This window comes from Protopterus annectens, chromosome 17.part0, assembly GCF_019279795.1.
Source record: "Protopterus annectens isolate FY-2018-M chromosome 17.part0, PAN1.0, whole genome shotgun sequence".
Classification (NCBI taxonomy): domain Eukaryota; kingdom Metazoa; phylum Chordata; order Ceratodontiformes; family Protopteridae; genus Protopterus; species Protopterus annectens.
In genome coordinates, this window is record NC_056751.1 from 664,200,586 (window position 1) to 664,222,543 (window position 21,958).

At 39.4% G+C, this 21,958-nt stretch overlaps 1 protein-coding gene across 1 annotated transcript in view; it reads right to left on the reverse strand.

The window, feature by feature from the left end:
- The window catches only part of KIAA1549L (KIAA1549 like), a 1,927,305-nt gene that overhangs the window by 393,499 nt on the left and 1,511,848 nt on the right, over positions 1-21,958 (reverse strand). The window contains exons 13-14 of the mRNA XM_044059234.1: positions 9,529-9,656; positions 4,135-4,158 (exon numbers count right to left, since the gene is read on the reverse strand). Coding sequence (XP_043915169.1) covers positions 4,135-4,158; positions 9,529-9,656 — 152 coding nt within the window. The remainder of the gene's footprint in view (positions 1-4,134; positions 4,159-9,528; positions 9,657-21,958) is intronic.

Sequence of the window (21,958 nt, forward strand, 5' to 3'; positions counted from 1 at the left end):
ATGCTGCATTCATATCATTTGCTCTCAAGAGTGCTACATTCCAAAATATACTTAAACTCTTAAATGTCTAAGAGAATGTTCCACATTTCCACTTCTTTGCAGTACAAGTTTTCATAATGCACCATATTTAAAGATGCCGCATTCTATGACTGACATTACAGAACTAGATGGTTAACTATTTGCTTAAATTTCTACAATAAATATTCTTGATAAGATATGAATTTTAGTTCATAATTTAATGAGACCTATGTACCATTTTGTTAGTACACATCCACAGCTGAAACCATAAAAAGGCTCTTGTTCACTACAAATTTAACACCATTTCCACCTAAAACCCTTAATAAATATTCCACATCTGCAAATTTAGTTTGCGTTGAAAGATTAGTCTCTTAATATGACAAGGTCTGAATATACTATTGTTTAATTGTGGAAAGAGACACTCAAGAATGATGAAATTCTGGAAGGTTTAAATATTCTGAAATGTTTTAAGGCTGACTACAATGTCGTAGAGTGCCATGAAATGAAGTCACACTTAAAAGTCAAGCATTATGACAATTTAAGGAAATAAATGTTGTTTTCATTAGTTTAATGTAAAAACTGACAACCTGCTTCAGTTCCTCTAATCTCCAATTTTTAACTATTCCCTTCCATCTTGTTCACCTTTCTGGTGGCCTTCTTCTGGAATAATTCATGCACCCTGAATGTCTCTTTCCCTTTGCAGCTCCCAGAAGTGTATACAGTAGTCAAGATATGCTCTGCCCACCTGATGATAGGTGGAGGGCAGGCATTACCTCTTTCCATCTGGAGTATATCTCCTTGAGGATATAGACCTTTACTCGATTACTACAACAGCATTTTCACTGCACATCTGGTTATCTATTCTGGGAGTGATGAGCACAGCTGGATCTTATTCCATCTTTCTCACCATCGCTTTCACTCCTCCAGCTCATATGTCACATTAAAGTTGTTGTGGTGCAAACACTTCATTTACCTGCAGTGAACCTCAACTCCTACCTTTCTGCAAATATTGTCAGTCTTTCTAAGTCCTTGTTTGCAGTCTGCAGCCATCTTTCACTTATTCACCTACCTTTTTATCAGTCACAAATAGAGTCATCCTGCTCCATACCCACTCAGATGTCTCTAAAATTATTACACAGTGATGTGTGCTGGATGTAAGAGTTATCCTTGTGGTACTCTTCTAGGAATTTCCCTTATTGCAAACATCAGGTCTCTCTCCACATCACTCTGTGTCCTGCCCTCCCAACATGATATAGCACACTAACTTATGTGCAATCATAAGTCCAACCTCGACAACAATCCATGAAGACCACATCCAAATGTCCCACCTTGTCAAACTCTCTAATTAGTTATCGACTGATATGAAGGGATCGTGTAGCTGTTATTTACACTGCACTCAGGAGTATAGCAAGAAAAAAACATTTACTTATTTAAATAAAGTACACAGCTTTACATTTACATATAAAATCACAAGTAAACATTGTCATTTTTCAGTACTATTAGAAAAAAAATCAAGCTGAAAAGTTAGTAAATCAGCACGCTGGTTAATGCAGTCAGTGGAGAATGCAATTCTGCTTAATAAAAGGATTGGCTATATTTGGCATTTAAAAGTTAAGAAAATTCCAAACTGCTTCAGCAAATTATTATGTTTAGGATCATGGATAGGGAGAACCAGGAGCTTAATTATGCCTTGTATCTCAGAGTTGGTCCATTGTTTAAATAAAAACTGCTCAGGAGTTCATCCCACCTAACCGATGCCAGCTTTGTAGAATCCCTAGTACTCTGACATAAATTCTTTAAATACCTAACCTACTGAAAGTCCAACACACTAAAACTAAAGAAAAATACTGAAAAAGAAACAAAAACATGCTGCACAATGCTTCTTGTAGGAGAAAGCCCTCCTATATCCCTGAAATGTGTATATAGCAATGCCATGGCTATATAAACATGGAGAAAGGTGGAACCATCAGCATTATATACAGCTTATCTTTCTCCTTCCTGCATAGTTCAGCAACCTTTTCACCAGCATGAAAGTAACAGCATATCCTGAACACTTGTCAGAGGAATCACACAATAAAACTGTGCACCTTTGACAAAAAGAATACTTATCAAATTGGGGAATGATATGTTAGAACTCAATGACAGTGGCATTTGTGAGATGGGATGATTCCAGATTCATACTCCTACAATGTTATTAATCTTCCCATGTCCAAAGTAGGTTAGTACCCCTGCTTCAGAGTCTACAAGCATAAATGAAAAAATCTAGAATAGCACCATTCCTTTTAAATTATACTTTTGTACTACACAGCTCCAGCAAAAAATCTCAACAATATGACATGACAGTGCACTTAGGATATCTTACAATATCACTACCCAACTGCAGCCTTAATTAGATGTAAAATTCTACAATTTCAACAAATGTTTGGCATTGTCTAAATACTGGTGTACCATTAAAAATGACTGCAAATTATGTGTGCCATTCTTAATCTGGAATTACACTGTAAAATGTGAATTCTACTACATAACATTTTCATTAAATAAAACATGAATGTCTACCATGTTAGCTGATAAATTCAGCTCAGCTGACAGTTTAGAGACTGCAAATGTTATTGACTGGACTGTATAGTTTGTCATTGACTGCTCCGTTCCTTTTATTAGAGGTCAGTATTATTTTGCATCTGGATTATAAATGTACTACATTGCATTTTTCTTTTAACAGTTAAGGTAATTCCTATGTAGACCAGCATTATTTTGTTCTGTTTTCATGGTGAGCAGATATGCGGTAGTTCTAATTTATTCAAAGGAAATGCAGAGTTATGCACATTGGAGAGCAGAATGCATGAAAAAGATATGTGCATGCAGGGCTGGTCATCAGTGGAACACTGCAGAAAATGGATCCTGTGGCTCAAGCCAAGACTGAATCACTCTACTACTATTTAACAGAGAACTTGTAAACAGAAACAAGTCACCAGGGGTGCAATGATGAGGAGAGAGGACAAGGTATGCTGAGATCATGGTGCAAAATATTAATAAGTCCATATATAAATTAATGCACGCAGTTCTGTTGGCCATGTTGAGGAAAAGAAATTAGGCTGGTAGAAAGTGAGAACTACCAAACAGTGCAGGAGCTAGAAGGGTGTTGCATGAATTATGTCTTTGCTTTCATGTGTTTGCTCTAACAGAGCACAGAAAGTAGATATGTGGCTTGGATATACAGCTTAGAACTGACTTCCTCAAGGTGCAGTATGGCAGAAAATTGATGATCTGTTTTAGAAAGGGAAGTAATTTGGTGGATATAACTAGAGGCTACCTGAATGGAAGGTTGGATAGGTAAAACATCTGTCTCATGGTTTTAGAAAAGTATTGCTCAGTATAGCTCCATATCAAAAGTAAGAGAACCGATAATTGTGAGTTCAGCACATGTGAACATCAATAAAGTACAACTGGCAACTGAATACAGTACATGTTAGAATTCACTGTAGTACAATAAAGGTGTTTTTGCATGAGGGTCACCTCCTACACCTCATGATACAGGATGTCCCTAATCCTTACATTTATGTTAATTCCAAGACTGCTATACCTCAGAGTAAGGGGAATATTTTAAGATATAACTATGAACTTAGTAAATATTGACTGAGCTCACTTCATCGCCCTCCTTGTTGTGAGTATCTCAGCAGTAGTTTAAGTTTCCAGGCTTGTACTGCCAATTTATGCAAAATACAGAAATTTTATTCTGGGATACCACCTGTCTTTTAAATTAGATAATTTTTTAAAACTTAAGACACTTTTATAGCCAAACACCTATGTTCATAATTTTCTTCTGACATTAGCAAGTATCCCTGAAGCACAGATTTGATAATCTGTGAAAAAATGTATAATCCAAGGTAGCATTTATGATCTATCAGTTCAGTGTTTTCCACAAAATGGCATCACATTTCTTCACAAATTGTTAGAATGAGGTCTTTGTGTTACACTGTGCACATGGGAATGAATTGAGTTTGACTAGATCCCAACAAAAGCTGATTGTTTTACTCTGTAAGTGCTGCTGGAGCTGTACTGTACATCAGCTCATTCTATGCATACTGTAGTTCAAGAAAGCATTTATTCCCAGCTTACCAATTTTCTTTTTAGTTCTAAAACCTGTTCTCAAGATAAAAAAAAGAGTGCTCATTTAAAATAACATTAACATGCATATTTATCACAAATAATACTTCTAGGTTATTGAGTACAGTACCTGTAATTAAATGTTACTTTCTGATATCATACCCTTCTGTTAGAGCTAAAACTAATACTTACATGTATGTGCTTAAGAACAGATGTATGTAACTTCACATGCATGTGCTGAGGAACAGATGCATGCAGCTTCACATGTATGTGTTGAGGAACAGACGCATGCAGCTAAAACATATTTGTCTAATTGAATCCACTAGATTCATATATACCTAAAAGTAACTAATGTCAGTCACTGCAGTCCCAGCTATGACCCAAAAGATGTAAATTTGGGAAGTCATGGTCATCACTGGAGGAGGGGCTAGGTGGGAGGGATTATGCAACTGAATACTGCTAACTATTCTTCATTAAAGAAAGGGGAAGATTTTTGCCACTGCTGAGACAACTCCTTCTATTGGAGGCTGGAGGGTCAGGTCCATGCATTTGTGCACCACAAAGAAAAGGAGGTGCAGGGAGATACTCTGTCTTCTCGCACATAACAGCAGGCATAACCACCACATGCTAACCCTCCTGGGAACTGACGTGTCCTCCCCATCTAAATTCTCATTTCCTTGCATAAATACAACATCCTCCCTTGGTGTTACAGGGTAGCCCTTTTGCAGCTCTTGCCTTCCATGAAGGAATGAAAAAGCTACCAAAAATAATGACTGAGCGTCAGTGGTTAATGTAATAATCTCAGGGTGACTAAGGGTCAGTGGTTAAGGTAATAGTCTCAGGGTGACTGTGGGTCAGTGGTTAATGTAATAATCTCAGGGTGACTAAGGGTCACTGGTTAATGTAATAATCTCAGGGTGACTGAGCATCAGTGGTTAATGTAATAATCTCAGGGTGACTGAGCGTCAGTGGTTAATGTAATAATCTCAGGGTGACTGAGCGTCAGTGGTTAATGTAATAATCTCAGGGTGACTAAGGGTCAGTGGTTAATGTAATAATCTCAGGGTGACTGTGGGTCAGTGGTTAATGTAATAATCTCAGGGTGACTAAGGGTCAGTGGTTAATGTAATAATCTCAGGGTGACTGAGCGTCAGTGGTTAATGTAATAATCTCAGGGTGACTAAGGGTCAGTGGTTAATGTAATAATCTCAGGGTGACTGAGCGTCAGTGGTTAATGTAATAATCTCAGGGTGACTAAGGGTCAGTGGTTAATGTAATAATCTCAGGGTGACTGAGCGTCAGTGGTTAATGTAATAATCTCAGGGTGACTAAGGGTCAGTGGTTAATGTAATAATCTCAGGGTGACTGAGCATCAGTGGTTAATGTAATAATCTCAGGGTGACTGAGCGTCAGTGGTTAATGTAATAATCTCAGGGTGACTAAGGGTCAGTGGTTAATGTAATAATATCATGGTGACTAAGGGTCAGTGGTTAAGGTAATAATCTCAGGGTGACTGAGCGTCAGTGGTTAATGTAATAATCTCAGGGTGACTGAGCGTCAGTGGTTAATGTAATAGTCTCAGGGTGACTGAGCGTCAGTGGTTAATGTAATAATCTCAGGGTGACTGAGCGTCAGTGGTTAATGTAATAATCTCAGGGTGACTGAGCGTCAGTGGTTAATGTAATAATCTCAGGGTGACTGAGGGTCAGTGGTTAATGTAATAATCTCAGGGTGACTGAGGGTCAGTGGTTAAGGTAATAGTCTCAGGGTGATTGAGGGTCAAAGATTAAGTTAATAATCTCAGGGTGGCAGAGAGTCAGAGGTTAAGGTAATAGTCTCAGGGTGACTGAGGGTCAGTGGTTAATGTAATAATCTCAGGGTGACTGAGCGTCAGTGGTTAATGTAATAATCTCAGGGTGACTAAGGGTCAGTGGTTAATGTAATAATCTCAGGGTGACTGAGCGTCAGTGGTTAATGTAATAATCTCAGGGTGACTGAGGGTCAGTGGTTAAGGTAATAGTCTCAGGGTGATTGAGGGTCAACGATTAAGTTAATAATCTCAGGGTGGCAGAGAGTCAGAGGTTAAGGTAATAGTCTCAGGGTGACTGAGGGTCAAAGATTAAGTTAATAATCTCAGGGTGACAGAGAGTCAGAGGTTAAGGTAATAGTCACAGGGTGACTGAGGGTCAGTGGTTAAGGTAATAGTCTCAGGGTGACAGAGTGAGAGGTTAAGGTAATAGTCACAGGGTGACTGAGGGTCAGTGGTTAAAATAATAATCTCAGGGTGACTAAGGGTCAGTGGTTAAAATAATAATCTCAGGGTGACTGACGGTCAGAAGTTAAGGCAATAATCTCAGGATGACTGAGGGTCAGAGGTTAAGGTAATAGTCTCAGGATGACTGAGGGTCATTGGTTAAGATAATAATCTCAAGGTGACTGAGGGTCAGTGGTTTAGGTATTAGTCTTGGGGTGACCAAGGGTCAGACGTTAAGGTAATAATCTCGGGGTGACTGAAGGTCAGAGGTTAAAGTAATAGTCACAGGGTGACTGAAGGTCAGTGGTTAAGGTAGTAGCCTCAGGATGACTGAAGGTCAGTGGTTAAGGTAATAGTCTCAGGGTGACTGAGGGTCAGAAGTTAAGGTAATAGTCACAGGGTGACTGAGGGTCAGTGGTTAAGGTAATAGTCTCTAACCCATTTAATTTAAACTGGTAAATAATTCTGCATTTTTTTAACTGAGTAACTCTGGGTTCTACAATTTCACCTTTACAGCAGTTAAAGTGATCCCATAGTCAAACTCATTTACCATCATAGTTTGTACTTCCACATGTATGATCCATAGCAGTACAGCTTTGTAAAACAAAAATGTTATGTGCAATGAAATAAACATGAATATCATCATATTCCTTGTGTGTGTGTGTGTGTGTGTGTGTGTGTGTGTGTGTGTGTGTGTGTGTGTGTGTGTGTAAGCAATGATGTAATACAGTGCTTTTAATTTCTGTAGCAGGTAAAAGACTACAATCTATGTACCAAACATGAGTCTTTACCACTACAGTATAGAAATAAATAGCATAATTTTTAAGGTTTTCTGAAGTAATTTAAACTTGGTAGAAACCCCCAGCACAGCAGAAGCCAACAACATTCTGAGCTAGATGGAAAAGTAGGTAAAAGCATATCGTTTCTGCTTGCCAAACACTGAACGTTTTCTTGCTGATGGCTAAGAAGATAAGGGAGTTCACTTTTTTTAACCTCCTTTACATCTCTTTTGCATCACACACACACACACACACACACACACACACACACACACACACACACACACACACACACACACACACACAATGTGATGGTTCTGCATGCTAAATGGTCAGCAGACCAAAAAGGAAGCAAATTTCTATTTATGATTTAAAATCTGTAACCCTAACAAACATACAGATTGAATCTGCCTGAACAGTGGTAGTGTTGTGGAAATGATTTTTCTAAGCTAAGGTACGGGCTTAGGGTTATGGTTAGCACACATTACTAAGGTAGGCAGGGGGGCTTTGTACCCTCCTACACCCCTGAAGTGGGGAGCTGTTTACCTACACTCATGCATACTAAATATACTAAATATAAAGTTGTGCTACTGATGACTGGATGGAATATTTTTTTCCAGAAAATAAAAAATGTTTTATCAGTGAGGTCCTGTAATATTTATAATTTGAACTAAGGTACATACTGAATCCAGCATTGGTAACGATCACCCTAACTGGTAGGTCCTCTCCAGATGTGAAAAGATTATAAACAATCTTCCTTCTTATTGCAAAGGTGTTGCTTTTAAAATACAGACAATAAAAGGTAAAAGCCATCATGCAAGCTTTGCACAGTCAGTGCCTATTGAATAATTATTGTCTGACCACATATCACATTCAGTTGTCTTTGTATTAATGCACTGCAGTGTGCAGTGGCAACCAAGTTAGAATTATATAGAAGGTCACTGGCTACTTCAGGATTTCAACCTTTTCTGGTTCCAGTGAATTCATTCAATTTAACATATTAATACCTCTCTAAAATTCTGATAATCAATTGGGAATTGTGTGTGTGTGTGTGTGTGTGTGTGTGTGTGTGTGTGTGTGTGTGTGTGTGTGTGTGTGTGTGTGCGTGTGTGCGTGTGAGCACATGCATATGAATATGTGTTTGGCTCATTCATCAGAACTTTTTTCCTTGATGAATTACTCTGACTTATCCATTCAAAGGAATTAAACTTTATTTAAATTCATTGAAAAACAACCTCACTCCTCATGCACTTTTCTTACCTCCACATTTGGTAACAATTCTCCTAAATATTACTGTACAGTTGCATAAGTATTAAGCAAACGAACTTTCTCAAACAGTAGCCACTTAACTACAGGAGTTTGAGTCTTTAGTATGACATAACAAATTTATGCATGTAGATTTATGGTTAAAGACATTTTACATGACTTATTTTAGAACTGGTTGTGACACATATCCTTTAAATGTGAAGATGCCATATGCTACATTTGTACTGACTGTGGCCCTAACTACAACATATTCATTTAGTTGATGCATGCAGTGCTGTGTCCCTCTTGGCATTTGGCCCTGAGGATGCCATGTTGATTACCCAGCATATTCATGTGACCCCAAGGCAAGAATAACAAGTTTAGCTTGACAGATCTCATTTCAATGAAGACCTGGTGATTCCGCCTTTCATTCTCCTCCTTTCATGCATCTGATGCCCCCCCCCCCTGCCCAGTATGCAACATAGATAATGTCCCACTCTTAAATGGGCTAATTCCCTCTCCTTTAATAATCACAGAACAACAGTAGTCAGGAAGTCATCCTCCTTAGTGCAGCTGACCTCTGTTTCTATTTCAGGACCAAAATCCCTTACCTGATCTTCCTTCACATCCCCTGTTCTAGCATGCAAATCATAATTTTAGAAGTCAGTGAATGAAACCAGCAAGGTTACAGCATGAAGCACTGCAGCTCAAAGCTTAGCAGCACATCTGTGGTCTAATTATGCTAAATGATAGGCCATATGCAAAGTAAATACTATACAGAGGTTAGTAGTATGTGTGGTGAATGATGACATAACCTGAATGCCTAAAGATATTCCACTTACAATGTTTACAACAATGGTCTGGAAAAGGCACACCAATCACTATTAACATCATGATATATGCTTACCAGAGCAGCAGGTCAATTAGATCGCATGGGACAAGAAAGCTACTGTTTTATCTGTATAATGTGAAAGCATGATCAGTTGTAAGGCATAAAGTTAGCTCAGATAGACAAATTAATATAATCTCAGACTTAATCGTGGTATAAAAATCACACTATCATGTTAAATGCATGGCACTGTAACTAAGTATGGTACATAACAAGAGCGTTAAAGCCTTGCACCTTACCATTTTTCTTCCTTGCCTCCTCTTTTGTCATCTTCTGCGGTGCCATTACTTTATGCAGAGAGCTTCTCCCAGAATGTGGCTTGCCTGATTCACTGCTGAGTACAGAGCCATTCTCACTAGGCAACCTGCTACAAGGACACAGAGCAACAAAGAGGGCTGTAAGATTGCTTGTACAAATGTCATTTTAAGGTCACTGAACTCACAAGCTCAAAAACGTCTCCTGTTTCATTATGTATTTACTAATAAAGTGCAGGCATGATGAAGAAAGCAAAAGTGGAACAACTTCAGTAATTTAGCTATTTTAGGAGCAAACTTGAGAGTGCAATTAACTTACAGATATAAAGTTTAATGATAAAGTACAATTCTTTTTTTCCACTCATTTTCATTACATTTTAAAATGATACAGTTACCTCCAAACAGAACAGGAGTACAGAAATACACAGCTGTGAACACTGACCGCACAGATACAATGCCATTCCTAGTATCTTCCCTTTATCACCTCCATCTTCCTTTCTATTTTTTATATATTTATTAACAAGGAAACCCCACTGTTTCATTTCAGGGGTGATCTGCAAGCACTGCCTGACTAAGTAATTTCTTCAGAGTTGTACAGTGGGTAAATGAAGGTAGCAGGAATCAAACCCTGTCTCTTGGGTACTGGAAACAGCTTGTTAACAGCTCAGAGTCTTAATCATCCGTATTAACTGCCAGACACTAGCACTTTATTAACTTTAAAATGGGACAGACACCAGTACAGAACAGAGGAGATCATAAACACATGCATGTGAGTAGTAACAGCATTAATATATCACCACCTCAGGTCTACTACAACTGCTTGCATGCTAATAGATTATGGCACACTTGCTCAGTGCAATCCCAGTAACTCCTACTAGCCCAATCCTAGATAATTACCTAACTCTCTTACCACCTGACCCTACTGACCTGTACACAGCCCTACCAGAACCCTAATTCTAACCCTAAAACTCCCACTGAGTTCTTAACCCTAGCCATAACTCTCCTCTCCATAACTCTGATGTCATTGATCACTTCCTAAACCTAAAACTCCACTCCCTCCTCCCTAAAGCTAAAGTCCCTGATTACTCTCTAACCCTAAAACTTCACTCCTGCTCCTTATCCCCTTTTCCCAATCATTAAACCTCCCTCCCACTCCTTAAATGCAAAACTCTCTTCCTACACCAAAACCTAAAGTCTCTGATCACTTTCTAAACTTAAAACTCCCCTCTCAATCCCCAAACATAAAGTCTCCAATTGTTTATTATTCCTAAACTCCTCTCCTACTCCATAAATATAAAACTACCACCTCCCTAAACCTAAATATCCTTCCCGATCACTGTCTGAAACCTTAACCTGCACTCTGACTCCTTCTCAGTCCCACATTATGGCTACTGCACTAACCTTGCTCAAACTTAGATGCTGTGTCTGGATGAGGGGCAGCAGTTCCACTCTCTCCTCATGGCTGCCACACCTTGCCCAAACATGTAGTCGGGTTTGAGTGCAAGCTGCTAGTCATGCTGGCTACAAGATGTGCAAGTCCCTGGCTGAGAGACAGTGGTACTTAAGTGCCTGGGACTCGGATGGTTCTTCTATCTTCTGTTTTAATCTTCAGCATGGCCTTGAGCCTCATAATTTAAACAAAAGCTCAAGGCACATGCTCCACCCACAGAGATATGACAGTTATGGAAATTATGTTGTTATAAGTTAATGTATCCTTAAATGAATCCTTAAATCCTTGAATTTTTCAAGTACTGATTTCTAAATACAGTGATCCCAGAATTGAGGGTAGTAACTATTTATTGATTGATTGATCAAATGATTGATAGATTTGAAGTTTGCTAACTGGGATGGTAAGCTGGTACGTTACTCATCAGCCACTTCCCAGGCCATAAGACGACAAACATATCTGATGGTCAAGTATAAATATAAATATACAAAACTTTTGAAATTAAACTTCAGTTAGATAAGAAATATTCTTACAACTACAGTTCAACACATTAACATAATAATATAGTCAAGGCTAAAACAGGAATAAGGTAAGGTAGACAAAATAAAGAAAGCATACTTAACAAAAAAAAAGTTGAGGCTATTTAGACCCATCAGAATGGAATAAAACATCATCAGTTTCCAGAATGAAATGCAGAACTTAAAAGCTACGTGTGTTATCCACCATCCTTAAAACATGTGCATTTATACTCATTCATCAGGTGCACCTTCAGTTTTTATTTAAATTGTGCGATATCCTGCAGCTAAATAATTTGGCCTAGAAGGCTATTCCATCCAGCATGTATACATATGTTGCAGTAGACTGTACACTGTTTTAACAATATTAAGAAGATATGATATAAAACTGCTTCCACATAATTGTTCTTTGTTCATGTTCTCATTATAAATTACATTGTTTTCCATCTTACAGTAACTTCTAGTCATTTTTGTCATCTCGATTTACTTATGATTTATTCTTGTAAGCATGTTAGTATGAGATGAAAGCTGTTTTGAGTTCTTCGCATTTGGGCACTTAATCTTCTCCTACCCTACTGTGACATAAGGTTTCCGAATTTAACATCTGCTTGTCCACTATGACAAGAGGGAAACATGCTATATATCTCAATAGATAGTAACATTTCCTACCATAAGGCCAGTTCTACATGCTGATTTTTCTATAACATTTAACAGCTACAATGTGTCTAATAATGAATCTGTCATTTGACTTTAGTTATTCTAAGCCTGGTGTCCTTCAGTGGTTGTACAGTTCTGTGCTGAATTAATAATATTGCATGCTACTCCAGAGAAATGAAAATTCAAGTGTTCAGAGTGCTTCTAGACAAAGTAAAAGGGAGGATATTACCTTGTGTATACTTTCTCAGAAAAAAATATTATCCCATTAGTTATAACAGTCACTGTCAAAATGTGCTCTACAACCCAATACACCAGTAGCAACATTTCCATTAGGACACAGATTAAACTGTTTAAAACAGAAATTATTAAACCCAGTTAGATGCTGGTTATGAACAAAACATTCTGATACAAAACTGAATTCAATCAGAATAGGGAAAAAACTAAAATCAGTGTGTCTGAGGATGACATATCACCAAGCAAGCGACTACCACAGCCTATTATAATCAACTTCAACATGACTGCATTTTGAAGAAATGAGAAATTCTATCCTCCCCACAGTAACTCAGAGTTTCTTCAACACTGACTAAATTATAGTTAAGCAAATATAAACTCCCTCTGGAGGGAATTGTTATTCACAAGTAAGCAACTGCACAAATCAGAGAAACAAAAAATTCCAATCTTTCTTAAAGAATTCTGTCCTTAGTACCATACTACCCATACCAGCACCCTACTGAGCTGCCATACTACCATACCACCAGTACTACCATGCTACCCATACCAGCACCCTACTGAGCTGCCATACTACCATACCACCAGCACTACCATACTACCCATACCAGCACCCTACTGAGCTGTCATACCACCATACCACCAGTACTACCATACTACCCATACCAGCACTCTACTGAGCTGCCATACTACCATACCACTAGTACTACCATACTACCCATACCAGCACCCTACTGAGCTGCCATACCACCATACTACCAGCACTACCATACTACCCATACCAGCACCCTACTGAGCTGCCATACTACCATACCACTAGTACTACCATACTACCCATACCAGCACCCTACTGAGCTGCCATACTACCATACCACCAGCACTACCATACTACCCATACCAGCACCCTACTGAGCTGCCATACTACCATACCACTAGTACTACCATACTACCCATACCAGCACCCTACTGAGCTGTCATACCACCATACCACCAGTACTACCATACTACCCATACCAGCACTCTACTGAGCTGCCATACTACCATACTACCCATACCAGCACCCTACTGAGCTGCCATACCACCATACTACCAGCACTACCATACTACCCATACCAGCACCCTACTAAGCTGCCATACTACCATACCTCCAGTACTACCATACTACCCATACCAGCACCCTACTGAGCTGCCATACTACCATACCACTAGTACTACCATACTACCCATACCAGCACCCTACTGAGCTGCCATACTACCATACCACTAGTACTACCATACTACCCATACCAGCACCCTACTGAGCTGTCATACCACCATACCACCAGTACTACCATACTACCCATACCAGCACTCTACTGAGCTGCCATACTACCATACTACCCATACCAGCACCCTACTGAGCTGTCATACTACCATACCTCCAGTACTACCATACTACTCATAGTACCACACTTCCCATACTACAATACACCATATGAATTGCAGGAGTCAGTTCTGTGTGTATTATGAGTGCTATGAAGAGCACTTTTGACTAATATCTAAGACTGAAATTATACTAATTTTACAAACATTAATCATACTTTGATTTAGGAATAGCATCCCATTACCATCATTGTATTAGAAACCCAAGACACTTGCAGAAATTAAACCAAGTGAAAGAACATACTACCACACCAGCAGTACTTCAATACTATCCATACTACCATACTACCAATACTACCATACTATCCATAATGTCACCTACCAAATACTATCATACTACTCACACTATCACACTACCAGTATTACCATATTACCATACCACAAATACTATCACACTACCCATACTATTGCACTGCCTATGCTACCCATGTCACCACTCTACCAAGCTGCCATACTACCCATGGTATCACACCACGCATACTACCATATTACTATAACAACACTACCCTTACTGTCACCTACCCATACTACCATACCACCAATACTACCATGCTACCCATACTTCTTATACTATCACACCACCCATACTACCCATACTATCACACTACTCATACTACATACCACCAATATAACCATACTAGCATACAACCAATACAGCCATTCTACCCATACTACCATACTATTGATACTATCACACTAGTCATACTACCATACTACCAATTCATGGATAAAAGAGTGCTTAAAAATGTATATGATACACTCTACACTGATCGAGTACATTACAGTGACTATGAAACAGTGGCAGACCACTTTGCAATTAAGCCATGATAAAGGACAAATTATTATCGAAGGGATACAAATACAAAGGAGGATATTCTAGGGTGGATCCCTGTCACCGCTGCTATTCTGTCTTGCCCTTAACCCATTAAGCTGTCTACTTAACAGCTTAGGCCATGGCTATAATTTGGCTCCTAGAAAACAACAAAGTGTAAAGACATCTCACCTTCTCTTTGTCGATGATTTAAAACTGTATAACTCATCAGATGAGGAACTGAAAGCACAACTGCAAGTTGTCAAAACTTTTCAGATGACATAAGAATGTCATTTGGTCTTGATAAATGTGCAAAAACAACCTTTAAAGCAGAAAAACTGCAACACCAAGAAAACATCAGTTTGGAAAAAGAATGCGATATAAAAGAACTTGAGCAAGAGAGAGTGTATAAATATTTGGAAACTGTTGAGGATCAACAATAAAACACGACCAAATGCGAACAAAACTTAGTAAGGAATACTTTAGACGATTTAAATTAATCCTGAAAACTGTGTTGACATCTAGGAACAAAACTTAAACTATAAACCAATTTGCTCTTCCTGTCCCAACTACAGTTTTTGAGTGATTGACTGGCCCCAAAACATGTTGGATAGATTAGACAGAAAAATCAGAAGGATGCTTTATGCTAACCAAATGATTTATAAAAAACAGTGCATACCAAGATTATATATTCCCTGTTCCAAAGGAGTGATGGGCTTCCTTGAAATTGATTACATGTATAGATCTGCCATCGTGGGGCTACACACATATCTGCTGACCTCACAAAATCTAAATGTAATGAAAGTTTTGAAACATGAGGAGAATAAATCTAAGATGACTCCTCTGATTAGTCTAGCAGAAGCATATCAGCGTCAAGCAGGAATGGAAATCAAACCAGAAGTACATAAAAATCAGGCAGCAACTGAATGTGCCAAAAAACAAAAGAAGGAACATAAGGTGAAGGACCAGATGAGAAGACAAGAAATGTGGAAAATGCATAAATATAGTTGCAAGTATAGAAAACCTCTGGAAGAACCTCATGTTGATCAGGATCAAACACAGGAATGGTTAAGGAGAGGTTAATTCAAACCAAAGTTGAAAGGTTAATAGGTTCATAGGTTGGTACTAGGCTATCAGCCCTAGGGCCTATACAAGCCTAGCCATAACAATTCCCTGGCTATTTCTTCCCACACTATTTACTTCCCTGGACCCCTGTCTAGCAGGGCGACTGACATGATCCCCTGGGTGAATTTCCTTTCCCCCATCCAATCGTCAAGGTTCCTTTTGAAGAGGGCCAAAGAGGCACTCTGCTTGACATGCGTGGGCAGTCTATTCCAGAGTCTGGGGAGTCTCTGGGTCAGGAACCTATCCCTCCAGCATGTTTTGTTTATTGTGATGACAAGGTATAGATCCCTGGAGCATGTGGCTCTGAGGGATTGGGATTTCTTTAAGTGTAGCATGTCCAACATGTTCTGGGTTTGACATGGCCTTGTATGTTAAGCAGAGACTGCCTCTGAGTAGATGATATGCGACAGAGTATAGCTGGAGTTTTTTAAGGCGGTCAGCGTAGGGCATCTGCTTTAGGCCTGTGATTCTTTTAGTGAGGTATTTCTGCGGTCTTTCCAGTTGTTGCAGATGTCTTGAGAGGTACATACCAAATGGGGCGTTGTATTCTATAATGGGTCTAATGAGGGATGGGTACAGTGGGCCAATGACCTCCTTTTTTCTGGATGAAAAGCCCTTAGTGATGAGGTGTGCCACATAGAAGGATTTCCTGACTGTTGTGACGATGTGGTTATCGAAGGTGAGACCACTGTCCACCTGTGTCCCTAAGTCTCTTATCACACTTTCGGTGTTTAGTGTACTGCCACCTATGTGGTAATTCACGGGTACAAGTTTTTTCCCAAAGGGGATAACTATACATTTCTTGGCATTGAGTTTGAGCCCATGGCTCTGGCACCAAGCATCTGTTTCTGTAAGGCCCTTTTGTAGAGTATCCACATCATTTGGGGAGTCAATAATGGCTCCCAGTTTGCAGTCATCTGCGAACTTTGTTAGCCAGAGTCCCTTAGTGTTGGCCTGTACTTCAGAGAAGTAGATGCCAAACAAGAGCGGTCCCAGGACTGAACCCTGAGGTACTCCACTTGTCACTTGTCTAGAGCTGGATTTGGAGTCGGCTACTTTTACAGTGTGGGCTCTGTCAGTAAGCCAGTTGGCAACCCATTGGGTGACGTAGGGATTAATGCCCAGCTTAGTAAGTTTATCTATGATTCCAGAGTGGGGGATGGTGTCAAAGGTCTTGGCGAGGTCTAGATAGGCTGTGTGGACCACCTTACCCTCATCCATAGCTCTGGAGACTGATTTGAAGAAGTCAATTAGGTTCAGCAGACAAGATCGGCCCTTCATGAACCCAAACTGGGTGGGGTCCAGTGTTTGAAGGTTGCCAATGTCTTTGTTTATAAGTTCCTTGATAATACACTCCAAGGCTCGTCAGACTGATGGGACGGTAGTTTCTGGGATCCAAGGTGGATCCCCCCTTGTGGAGTGGGATAACTGTAGCTCTGTACCATGCAGTGGGCATGAAACCTGAGGTGAAGCTATGATTAAACATGGCACTTAGGTGAGGTGCCAGTTCATATTGTAGTTCATGTAGTACACAGCCTGGGATGTCATCTGGTCCCATGGATGCTGTATTCTTAGCTTTGGAGAGTGCGTTTTTTACCTGTGTGGCCGTTATTACTGTAATTTGGCAATCTTCTGGTATTGAGATGGGCCATTTAGGGGGTGAGATGGGGGTGAAGTTGGCACTGAATCGATCTGCCAGGATATTGGCAACATCCTTGGGATCAGTATATTTAATGCCATTCTGTTTTAGCTCAGAGCAGATCTGAGCATTACCATTTAGATTCTTGACATAGTTATAGAATGCCTTGTGGTTGTCTTTGGAATCTTTGGCAATTTTATTTTCGTAACTAGCTTTGGAGGATTTTATGAGGGATCTCAGTTACTGAGGCTGGTAAGGGAGTGTTTTGCATCCTGGGATTTTCCTCTTTTCTGCAACAGTTTCTTCCTTTTGTTGTAAATTTTGTTTATGGCAGGAGACCACCAGATTGGCTTCCTTTTCTTGGAGGAGAGCATATTGGTTCTATTTGGGATGGCACGATTCATGCATGAGTGGATGTGCTCGTACAGTACCTTAGTGTAGGATTTAGCAATCGAACTTTCAGTTCCCATCTGCATGGGTGTCATGAAGTTTGTCACTTCTGACTTGAGTAGCATGAAGTTGGCTTTGGAGAAGTTTTTTATGGAGGTTTCCTTACTGGGGGGTGAAGGTGGGATGTGGATATTAAGGGTGATTAGCTAATGGTCAGACCTGACTAATGAGGGGGTGACCATAGGTGTGGAGCATCGATTTCCCATTTTGGTAATAACTAGGTCTAGGATATTGGAGCCCCTGGTGGGATTATGGATTAGTTGATCCAGGGCATTGGAATTTATGAATTCCAAGAACCGTTGGGAAAAGGTGTTGGTACACGAGTAGTTTTCCCAGTTAATGGCAGGGTAGTTAAAATCACCCAGTATTAGGGTTAACATTGGGTGCCCAAGACAGTGGGCTACATATACACTGGTTTACAAAGTCCATTGAACATGTGAGAAGAACAGACAAATGTAGGTTTTGTAAAACAGAATTGGAAACAGTTACACACCTCGTTGCTGGTTGTGACATATTAATAGCAGAAGAACTGTATCCACAAAGCATAATAGAAAATGATGAAGTCTACATCACATGGGTTCACCCATTGCCAACAGTTGCAAAGATAGATGCTAGAAAACCGAATATAGTGGTCCATGAAAAGAAGATAAAAGTAGCACTGATCATTGAAATCGCTGCACCCAGTTACTGCAGTGTCTTGCGTACAGAGAGACACAAAGTCATAAAATATCAGGATTTGCAGGCAGAAATGAGAGCAATATGGAAGAAATATACCCAGATAGTTCCTATTATAGTAGGAACAACGGGTTTTATAAAAAAAGAATCTACAATCGTATTTGGATATGTTACCAATACATGTAACCCCATACGAATTGCAGAAGGAGTCATTACTGGGCACATTGCGGGTATTGCAAAGAGCACTTCTGGCTGACATCAAAGATTAAAACAATACTAATTTCATGAACTTTAATCATACTTCGACTTAGGAATGCGGTCCATTCTCATCATGGTATTAGCAACCCAAAAGACTTGGAGAAATTAAAAGAGCAAAACCATACTATCACAGTACCTATGCTATCATACCCACCCATACTACCAAACCACCAATGCTACCATACTACTCATACTATCACACTACCCATACTAGCGTACCACCAATATTACTATACTACCCATACTACCATACTACCATATGACCAGTAATACCATAATACCTATTCTTTCACATTACCCATACTGCCATGCAGTCATACCACAAATACTACCATATTACTCATACTATCAGACTACCCATACTACCATACTACCATATGACCAATACTACCATACTAATTATACTAGCATACTACTCATACTATCACACTACCCATACTAGCATACCACCAATATTACTATACTACTCATACTACCAGTAATACCATACTACCCATTCTTTCACACTACCCATACTGCCATGCATTCATACCACAAATACTACCATATTACTCATACTATCACACTACCCATACTACCATATAAACAATACTACCATACTACCCATACTACCATATGACCAATACTATCATACTAACTATACTGGCATACTACTCATACTATCACACTACGCATACTACCATACTACCCATACTACCATATGACCAATACTACCATACTAACTATACTAGCATACTACTCATACTATTACACTACCCATACTACGATATCGGTATACTACCATGCTACTCTCTAAGTGGGAATGTCACTGCTAAAATCCCCTTAAACAACACCTATCCAGTCTCCACCTACCCATCCCCTTCTGACAATCAACTCATGCTCATGAATAAAAAAAAAGTCTCTAAAAGTACCTACTTTTTACTTGTATATGCCACTGCTCAAATCACCCTTAACAATACCTCTCTTTCCCTGCCAGTTTGACTCCCCAACTCCTCCACTCAACTTTATTTATTTATTTGACATTTGTTGACCAGGTTTGTCCGACTGGGCAAAAGCCCTTTTTCAGCAGAGGAGCAAGGAGAAAAGCTCCAAAAGGTACAAGTAACAAAAGTAATCACATGGCACAGTTATAACTAAAATTACAATATGTATGAGATGTTGAAACAACATGGCAGAAAATGGTCATTAAATTGAAAACATGATAGAGTATGAAGTTTCATACAATAGAAAGCAGAATGCAGAAACTATAGATAAATTTGTAAAACAGAAGGTAACAAATATATGAACAGGAGATAAGCCCAGGGCAAGAGCCAATTTCCAATGCTGCAGTTGTGGATGCTGTAGGAACTATTGACTATTAGTAGACTTTATTGGAAGCAGAGGCAGAGGGAGGTGGGAGAAAAGGTTGCTGCAGTAGTATTGTAGGAGGGGAGATGGATTCAGTTGGGTCATAGCATAAGTAAGTCCATGATGTAAGCAGAGTTTCCTTTAGTGTTGTTTTGAAAGAGTTGGGAATAGAGATCTGTCTAACACTTAATGGTAATTTATTTTAAGCATTTGCCACTGAGTAGCTATAGGGGAGTTTACTAATGTTTTTGTTGAGTGCATAGACTTGCAGAAGATGCAATTGGGAGCTACAGAGAGAGTGGTTGGGAGTATAGAGCTGGATAAGGGTAGAGAGAGAGGTACAGGAGGAGGGTTCATGTAAGATAGAATGAGTTTTGATAAGCTGGTGTAGTAGGATTTGATAATGAAATTCCAGCCACTGCAAGTTTTTCAAGGCTAGGCAGTGGTGAGATTGGTACAGCTGGTTAGAGGCAAATCTTGCAATTTTATTATAGGTAAGTTCCAGTTTTGACATTGGATCAGATATTAGTGAGAATAGGGGTGGCGTAAAGAAAGGTGGGGAGTAGGAATGCATGTGCAAGAGAGAGCCTAGAGACATCTGTGAGGAATTGTTTATGCCTATATAGCAGGCCTAACTTTTGATGTGCCTTTATGATGCACTGCTGAATATGGAGATCGAACTTTAGTTGGTCATCGATAATAACTCCTAGCAATTTGGTGTGAGGTTCAGCAGAGATGATTGTGTTGTTAAGGGAACCAGACAGTAAAGGTAGCTTTATGATTTTGGAGAGATTTAGGGAGGAATAGGAGAAGTTTTGTTTTCTTAGGGTTAAGTAGCAATCAGTTGGAAGTTCACTGCCTATTGCTCCCTTTTTTTTTCCTGAATCATACTATCGCTTCCTCTTCCTTTCACTGCCTCTCCTCGCATTGACTAGTCTTTGCACTTAACATCTATCATTTACCCCACTTGGCTTTTTATTCTATGTTTGACTACTCTAGTACTGCCTAGCTAAATGCACAAAAATGTGTGACCTTGTGTAATAATTCTTTTCATTTGCTATATTTACTTTTGTTATTTTGTGTGTTAGTTTATTTATCAAATGCTAGCTAGCAAATAGTTTAACTTTGGATGATTGTCTTACTTAGTTTCTAGTTCTTTTACATTTACATAGAGTTTATACCTTAGACTCAAATCTTAGACCAATCCCTCAGAGCCACACACTCCAGGGATCTAAACCTTTCATCACAATGAACAAAGCATGCTGGAGGGATAGGTTCCTGACCCAGAGACTCCCCATACTCTGAAATACACTGCCCATACATGTCAAGCAGAGCACCTCTTTGGCACTCTTCAAAAGGAACCTTGATGATTGGATGGGAGATAGGAAATTCACCCTGGGGATCATGTCAGTCGCCCTGCTAGACAGGGGTCCAGAGAAGTAAATATTGTGGGAAGAAATATCCAGGGACTTGTTATGGCTAGGCTTGCATAGGCCCTAGGGCCGATAACCTAGTACCAACCTATGTATATTTACATTGTTTGTATTCGGGTTAGACTTCACAATCTCTCTCTCTCTCTCTCTCTCAGTAATCTTTTCATTGTGTGCTTCTATTGTAAATCTTAATTTATAATTCTGGATCTTTTCTCCCAGACCTCCGCTGAAAAAGGGCTCTGGTTCACTCAGACATTCCTGGTCAACAAATGTCAAATAAATAAATAAATAAATAAATAAATATGATCAATACTACCATACTACCCATGTTAACACACTACCCATACCTTCACACTACCCATACTACCATATTGCCATGCCTACCAATACTACCATGCTACTGATGCT